The 8,866-nt window shown below is 40.4% G+C and overlaps 1 protein-coding gene across 2 annotated transcripts in view; it reads left to right on the forward strand.

Annotated features, from left to right (window-relative positions):
• The window catches only part of LOC109512503 (androgen receptor-like), a 25,466-nt gene extending 16,621 nt beyond the window's left edge, over window positions 1-8,845 (forward strand). The window contains exons 6-9 of one of the 2 annotated variants that reach the window (XR_002167548.1): window positions 1,105-1,235; window positions 2,961-3,109; window positions 3,537-5,991; window positions 6,023-8,845. Coding sequence is in view for 1 of the 2 variants with exons in the window: in XM_019864306.1 (XP_019719865.1) it covers window positions 1,105-1,235; window positions 2,961-3,109; window positions 3,537-3,695 (439 nt within the window). In the remaining variant the exon portion in view is untranslated. Of the gene's footprint in view, window positions 1-1,104; window positions 1,236-2,960; window positions 3,110-3,536 lie in introns of both variants that reach the window. The other variant, XM_019864306.1, reaches the window with a different exon arrangement.
• The last annotated feature ends 21 nt before the right edge of the window (window positions 8,846-8,866 follow it).

An 8,866-nucleotide genomic window follows, 5' to 3' on the forward strand; every position in this document is an offset into this window, starting at 1 on the left:
GGTGCTATTGTGGCGATCTCAGAGTATTCAGCCATAACTTTAATCCAGTTGTCTCGAGCGTACTTTGAAGGCCGCCGTCATTTGCGACCTCCAGCAGTTTTTTTTACTCATTTTACGAGCTCCTGCGTTTTGTTTTGAAGTAATCGGTCACGTGTTGGAGAAGCGTGGCTTGACGTGTGTCAAGCGTGACACAGACGGGTGTAACGGAGAATCCGGTAGTTTTTCCAAAATAAAACATCTTTCGTATTCCGAAATAAATAAAACGGAATTAAGGCAAGTTCTTTCTGTGCGGCCCGGTACCAAATGCCCGGCGGACCGGTACCGGTCCGTGGACCGGCGGTTGGGGACCCCTGATTTACGTTACGTGCACGGATGCGCTATGCTAATTGAAAAGAGTCTTGACAGGACTTCAGCTATAAAGAGTGAAAAGTGTGTTGTACATTTTGATCCCAGGGGCATATTTTCTTATGTCCCCTTTAAGCTAATCAGTGAGAAATTTGATGACAAAAACGAAACACACTTGCCCACAGACAACTGTTATTTTGCTGTTGCATAAATAAAAGGCCCCTGGCTTCTATCTGAAGAAGTACGGATTTGATCAGAAAGTATAGTCGAACATTTGTAAGGTCAGGCGCTGGTTTGGGCAGATGGGGTCAGTCATATTTTGCCGAGTGATCTAAAATGTTCCATTACATTTCCCCGCTTCAATTTAGAACTGATGAAATATTCTTCTTCCCGCTTCGTCCTGGCGTTTCAAGCTTTTGTGGTAATTTCCCAAATCTTAATCAAATAGAACAGAAGCGAAACGATTTAACATTTGTGGCCAACCTCTGGTCACTCGCTCTCCTGCTCTTGTCAGAACGGGAAATACCCAATTTATATTTTTTGTCCTGGTCTAACATTGCTAGGAGGGAACTGCTCATTTGTTCCCTTCGCTTTACAGTTGTCATCAATTTGGCGGCAACCTCACTACTCCTCTCCTGCAGCTCATCACACAACCAAATGTCAGACGTGTAAAACGTTTTTCTGCCTCGCTTTTCTCTCGCCATTTGAGTGTTTCCATGACCTCGCCCCCTCACCCTGTGCTCTTCTTACCGCGCGCAGGCATCGGATGCAAATCTCCACCATGTACGAGCACTGCATCCGAATGAAACACCTGTCGCAGGAATTTGTGCTGATGCAACTCACGCAGGAGGAATACCTCTGCATGAAGGCCCTGCTCCTCTTCAGCATTCGTAAGTTGGGACTTTTCTGACTTTTATTGATTTTTTTTTTCCCCCATTTTCCCCGGAAAATTCACGATGCAGGTTTTTCAAACACTGGATTGAGTTTTAAGTTGAAATATCAGCATTTACCACTAGATGGTAGACATGGCTGAGCTGCACTTACAATATGCCCTATACTGCCTTATACTATCATAATGTTTTGCGAATTTGGAATGACATGCAGGACAAACATAATTTTGGCTTGCCGTTGAGTTTTGTGCCATCCTTAATTGGGATTTTTTTTTCCTGCACGAGAGCTCTTTCGTCCCCTAGTAGCGATGATGTTAAAGTGTGACTACCATCATTAAAGTCGCCCATCTCTGTTCTACGAGTTGGGAAAGACATCTTTCCCCAAGTGTCGTGGGTCTTCTCCACAAATGAGGGACGAATGGAGCCACTGCAGTGATGACTCAGGATAATTTTTTTTGTTTGTTTGACCGGGCAATGTGTTCCCATTCTCATCAATGTTCAAGAGCAGTAATGGGAAGTAATGAAGCATCTGGACTTTATGTATTTATTTTTTCGAATAACAATTTTAATATCTTTGAAAGGAGATATCTGTACTTTCTACTCCTAACTTTGTCCAATTAAGCTTGTTACTTTGTTCAACCTCCGCAGATGAAGAAACAAAATAACTGGAGAGAGGTCAACTGCAGTTGGGATCTGAACTGATGTATTAATTGATTGGTTGATATCTGGGCTACGTAAAGCATAAAAAAATCTGGGTCAACAGCAAAATGGAGCAACATTAACGAGGGAGCGTTAACGATAATGATGCAACGTATTCCCGTCCGTGGGCTAATTTAAGAGAATTGTTTGATGTTGCAACGCTAAGAATGAGTTGTTGCTAACGTGTTGTCATTGTGCCTAAAACGTTAGTCAGTTCACAACATTAGCAAAGCTGTGGGAACATGTTGTTTTGATCACCCCCCCACACCCCCTTCTCACTAATAACACTACGCAAGTTACCAAGAGGGAAACTGTTTTTGTTGTTGTGCCAAGGTATCAAAATGGGGCTTTTAGATGGATCAGTGATCACTAGCGGTAAATACACTTTTGAAAATAAAGTAAAAAAAATAAAAATAAAAATCACGTTTGGCAATTTTTCTTATGCCGCCTTGGTTTTATATGGGTCATGAAGTCATTTTATGAGTCCCATTTTTAAAAAAATGACCGATTTTAAAATGTCGGCATTCACAGTGACAGCAATCGCAAAATCTATTATCTGTATAGAAGTGACATTTGTGTTGGTTTTTATGGAAATGACATCAGAAAAATCCCAATGCGCAATATTCAGAAATGTTGGTAGCATCTTCAGAAAACAAGTTGCAAATCATGAAACTTCCTTTGGGAGACTACAGACAGTCTGGCATGAAAAAACATAATAGGATTTTTTTTCTTACCTTTGGAATGATGACAACTGCCAATAATTAAATGACAATAAAAAAATGTCATTAAAAGAGAAATGCAATGATGTATGCAAATGCCCCATACAATTTGACAGTAAAAATATTTAAAGTACATTTCATAGTGTACTTTTTAACTTCAACTTAAGTAAAGGAGTTCAAGGAATACTTTTATTTTCTCAACACGTCAAGACATGACGTCTACTCTTCCATACATGGATAAATTAGTTGGGATCCTGTTAAAGAATGTGCAATGGCCACTGAAAAAAAGTTTTGTTTGTCTTTTTAGTTCCAGTGGAAGGTCTGAAGAGCCAAAAATACTTTGACGAGCTGCGCCACACCTACATCAACGAACTCAACCGGCTGGTTAATCATCGCATTACAACCAGTTCGCAGAGGTTCTTCCACCTCACGCGACTGATGGACTCCCTCCACATAGTAAGTGAAATACGCTACTTTCCGATGTGCTCTTTGCTGTGTTCGAAACAGAAGGAACAATATCTCCTGTCTGATTTTAGAATAAAAACCCTTTGCATCTTTGAGTGGCCTTCTATTGTGGGCAGTCCAAAACACACTTGTGTCCTATCATGCTGTCCACGGGTGTCAAATCCAGGCCCAAAAACTAAAAACTCTTGTCACAGTTTGGTTCAAGCCACTAGTGCTTCCACTCACCGGTCACAAACTACTTCTTGCTGGTTGAGCAGAAGCACCTGTGCCTAAAGCCCGAGTGGAGCAAACCTCACAAGGGTCGCGGGAAAATCATCATACGAATAAAGTTATGTCACTCAGAGAGCAAACGGTGTGTTAAAATGTGTTTAAGAATTTTGCCCCCTTACTTGTACGTCTCGATTCTGTTGTACTTTAGATGGTGAAGAAGCTGCAGCAATTTACATTTGACCTGTTTGTTCAAGCTCAGTCGATAAACACCAAGGTGAGCTTCCCAGAGATGATTGGAGAAATCATCTCAGTCCATGTGCCAAGGATCCTGGCGGGTCTGGCCAATCCCATCATGTTTCACGAGTAAAATGTGGAATTTTTACATTCTTTTATTTTTTGGAATCAAGTAACATCTTTTGCTGCCAGCAGAATCTTTAACAATGGCTTTGTACTGTTTCTTAATAATTATGAGCTCATATTCATGTTCTCTGATAATTTTATCGCCTCTTTTAAGCCATATTTGACGATTTGCCTTTTTTGGGTGAGGGGAGGGGAGTCGGGGGTGGCTCACATCCACTTCAGCTTGTACGGTTTTGTTTTGGCAGTCCACGCTGAGATGCTACAAAGCAAACGTGCAAACAGTCTACAAATCAAAATCACACTTACCAGCAGGCTGGAAAACATGTTTGACACCCTCCGGGCACTTCATTAGGTACACTTGCACAGTCAAAACCTAGGAAACAAAAGCCAGATCAAAAAATTATATATATCTGAGATTCCAAAGATAATATTGCTTCGTCTTGCTTGTCACTCAGATATGAATTTAATCAGTCCCTGCTGAATTTTGGGCGACATTTGGGGCGATTGATGGGGACTAAATGAGAAATGTGGCTGTACCTTTTCAGAGAGGCAGCCACTTGCAGTGGGGCACGTTGGGGATTAAACATAAAATGTAAATGTGAAGGCATCTTTAATTTTTCTTTGAGTTTCTTGTCATTTTTAGACGCTTGGATAAAACATTAACTTTTTTATGTATTGATATTAAAGTTGGAACCTACAGTATGAAGTGGTCACCTTTATTTAGACTGGCTAAGAGCATCTCAGTAACAAGGCTGCTTTGGGGGAATACATCAACTGTCAACAAATTCACGTTTCATATCACTTGTTTGACTTGAAAAGTAGAAAAATCTTTGTAGCACTTTGCATAATTAACACGATTGTACTCTCTCATCATTAACAACAGCAGTAAACATCAACATCATTCTACAAACATGATTTCTTTGTGTGTGTGTGTGTGTCTGTGTGTGTGAGAGAGCGTGTGCGTGCAAAATATTACTGCTGCTGTCACACTCGGTGCTTTTTTTTTGCAACACGTGCATGTGATGTTCACCGTGGAAGACTGCAGACTGTCAGTGCTTCATATGTGAATTATACGGACCTTGCAAAGAATCGACAACACATGCTCTACAAATACTGTTGCCCAAATGGGAATAGGCAACAATTGGAAATGATAGGCAATTAGTATGGACCCCCCTATGTATGGATCCCCCCCTATGATAAAGTGGTTCTGCAGGTGGTGAGCACAGACCACTTCTCAGTTCCTATTGTTTCTGGCTGATATTTTGGTCACTTTTTGAATACTGGAGGTGCGTTCACTCCAGTGGTGACATAAAACGGAGTCTACAACCGACACAAGTGGTTCAGGTAGTGCAGCTCATCCAGGTTGTCACAGTGCGAGCAGTGGCAAAAGATGTGCGGTATTTATGTGCGGTGTTTGTCAGCATGAGGTGCTACCAGGAGACAGGACAGTACCTCAGGAGATGTGGAGGAAGTCCTATGAGGGCAACAACTCAGCTGCAGGACGGCTACCCCCGCCTTGGTGTGGGGGTGGCATTTCTTTGGAGAACCGCACTCCTCCATGTGCTCGCCAGAGGTGGTCCGATTGCCATTAGGTACCGAGTTGAGATCATCAGACCCCGTGTGAGACCATATGCTGGTGTGGTTGGCCCCGCCTTCCTCTTAATACAAGACAATGCCAGACCTCATGTGGCTGGATTGTGTCAGATGTTCTTGCAAGACGGCGGCATCGATGCAATGGACTGGCCCGCCCGTTCCCCAGACATGAATCCCAACTGCATACATCTGGGTCATCGTGTCTCACTCCATCCACCAACACCAGGTTACACAACATACATATGGACCTAAAAACTCTCAGTGAACAATTCTCTGCAATTGTAGTTCGCAGAGGCTTGATTCATATTAATGTCACAGCTACACAGTACCATAATGAGAATATCAGCGCAGAAGTATAGAAAGTAACATGAGCAAGATGCGTCGAACAAATTGCGCTTTTCCATCAACACAATTGCGTTTACGTGCGTATTGCTCATGCTGACTTGTTACGTCGGCCGTTCTTTCGAACACCGGTGCATGGTGCCAATTCAAATTTTGGAGCATAATGGCACATGGCAGTCGCCCATCATTAGTATACTGTAGTTAAAACAAAATTAACAAACCTAGAAAAACATTTTTGCTAACAAAATGAACTAAAAAAAAAGGCTTGAAAAAAAACCCTGAAAAAATCACTTGTTTTGCCTTTGAACTTTTAGGGTTCATTTTTAATGTATTTTGGTATTGCTGTACATCCGTATAACAGAAGGAAGGTCAGTCGTTTGTTTGAGAACTGTCCAGAAGTTCACTTTATGAGAATACTTAGTAAGCTTTTACTGTGTTGCACATACATACATATATATATTAACTGTTATTAACAAACCAGCTGCTCTTAAAAATGAACTAACTCCAACTGAAGAAAAAAAAAAAAGACAAAACTGTTGTAACTCTGACACAGCATCTAAACTTTGTATTTGTGCCGCAATCTTATTTGGTACTTGGCGAGCAGGCAGGAGACTGCAGCCTTCCAAGATTTCAAATTCCATTCACATGCGCTGAATGGCCATGTGTTGCATCATTGCAGTGTAAAACCGGTGACTTTTAGGTCAATTTTTACCAATTTTTTTTCTCTTAACAACGGTCACTGATATGTAGATAGAGTAAAATTTACCCTTCTACCTTCTAATCTAAAATGATGGATTATATTTCTGACTCACAGAAAATGTTTTTTTTTTTTCTTTTAACACTAAGATTGACATCACTGCTAATGCCAAATACAGAATGAAAACCTTTTTGGCAGTGCCCGTGTAAGCTAAGTTTGAGATTTTTTAAACCGCTTTGCAATGGATCTGTTTTGGCCAGTGAATAAGCCCCATCTGGTGCTGACCACTTCAAAAGATCCAAGACAGCCAAAAATGATGAATAGATATTTCTTTAAACCATCCTATCAAAATACAAACTGCGCTTCTTTGGCTCGTCACCCCTGAGTCAGTCCCCATCATTAATGTTGGTTGCACCTTTTAAAATTTACACTGTAGAACCAAATGCCCAATTCTGATTGTCCATACACTACCTTTCATTTGACACACATTTGATTTGGCTGTGTTTACATTAAATGAGCACATGAAACAACCAGCATCCAAACCATGCACTGACAACAGGATTGTCTTCATTGAAATGATGATGTGAATAGATTGCATTGACATTTTTTTAATCTTAAAAATTTGTCTATACTTCATTCGCTAAATGTGATTGGACTTGTTTGATGTTTTGAAAGGGGGGAAATGGCCCCATGTGTACATTTTGACAGCAGTAGCGTCCTCGTAAAAGCAGGCTTTTTGATCCAAGCTTTTGTATTGCATCTCACTGCATTGTGCGGGTGTACCTAAAGTATTAGTGGCGTGGCAGACTCCATTCAAATTCAAACGAGATACGTCAGAATTGAGATACGGCAGCCTTAGACGAAAAAAAGCAAAACTTTTTGGAATAAAACTTTGCTGTACTCACCAGCACCTTTGGGCTGTGCTGAAAGGCGGTCTCTACCCAATGACGACTTCATTGCCAGATCCATCCTTATTAGAAGAGGCTAGAAATGTTCCAAGGGGACAACAAATACAAAGAAATGACAGCCAGCTCTGAACTGGAACGGATTTGTTTGTCGGGAGAATGACATGACTGAGCCAAGAAAGAATCTGTCCTTTCTATGCCTTGAAAATTAACAAATCAGTCTTCAACACGCTTGTGTGGTGACTTTCAAATCAAGTTCACTGTCGGGAGAATTGCCAACCATTGTGCAGATTTGTTTCTTGTGACTATCCAACTGATCTGCAGATCTACAAAGAAGGGAAAATTGATATTTTTTTCCTTTAAAAAAAAAATCCATATTCAAAGAGCGGGTCACTCGAGTCCCAACCAATGCAAACGAAGAAACGCGTGCCCCTAAATTCTATAAAAATGTTCTCTGAACATTTTAACATGAGTGCTTAATAGGAACAAAAAAAATACAGTTTTAAATTCAGGGTTTTTCCTTCAAGCTAAAGCAGATATTCACAGATATGTATGCAGGGCTTTTAAGCATAGTACCGGTAGTTTTTTCTTTAATGTTTTATTAAAAACACCTGTTGCCTCCAAAAACACTTTTTATGAAACATCTCAGAAAAACCAACAACACAAAGCGCAATGCTTACTTTTTTTCTGCACAACCGCATGTTTTTTGATGAGAGAACATCGACCTATTTGAATCAAGGAAATAGTTAAAAATAAGCGGCACTGCTTTGATGAGTTTTTAATGAGATGGGCGCCTCGTAATTTTCAATGCTGCAAATCAAGAGTTACCAACATGTTGCACGAAGGCCCCCCCGAAGAACCACATGATGAGCAATTTAGAATTTTTACATATTAACCGTGGTCGGAACTAAATACCAAGTTAGCATAGATATAAAATAAGACGTTATCCACACCTCCCATGTCTTCTGGTTTCAAAATGCTTTTATACACGTGGTTCCTGTGTCGTATCGCATAGTTTCTTGAACATGAGCTAACACCCTTGAGCTATTGATCAAGACAGCATGTTGTAGAGGTCCATTGCATTGCTGTACAGTGTATTCACTCCAGTTGAAACTATGAATATCTTTGCTGTGTTTTGCTACAATACGTAGAAAGCCAAAGCGACTGTGGGAGGATATTTGACATACAATTGGAATGTTTTGAAAATGTATATAACTCCTGATGATTTTTCGGTCAACGTTGATCTTTAATGATGTTCATTATGGCCGGTAATGTGCTTTTCAAAGATTAAATGTAAAAAAAAATTGAATAAAAAAGTGGAAAAACGCGCGCGCGCGCACACACACACACACACACACACACACAATTTCATAGTGTAGCCCGCAATGTTTTGTATAGCTGGTATGTGCCCAGTCTACTGCATATGAAAGTGGTTCACTTGTACGCTTACTGTATATATTGATCAGTGTTGCTTTTGGTCTTGTGGTACAGTAATGGCCTTTTGGTTCATTTTCTTGTTCTATCTCACCAATGTAAAAGTGTTTTCCCAGTGTCATGTTTTTTCAATCATGTAACAGCTGCTTCGTCTTTTTAAGGCAATTAAAAATCATTATGATACAATGTGAGTTTATTTGAAATGAA

The sequence above is a fragment of the Hippocampus comes genome, unplaced genomic scaffold, assembly GCF_001891065.2.
Source record: "Hippocampus comes isolate QL1 unplaced genomic scaffold, H_comes_QL1_v1.1 scaffold57, whole genome shotgun sequence".
NCBI classification, from domain to species: domain Eukaryota; kingdom Metazoa; phylum Chordata; class Actinopteri; order Syngnathiformes; family Syngnathidae; genus Hippocampus; species Hippocampus comes.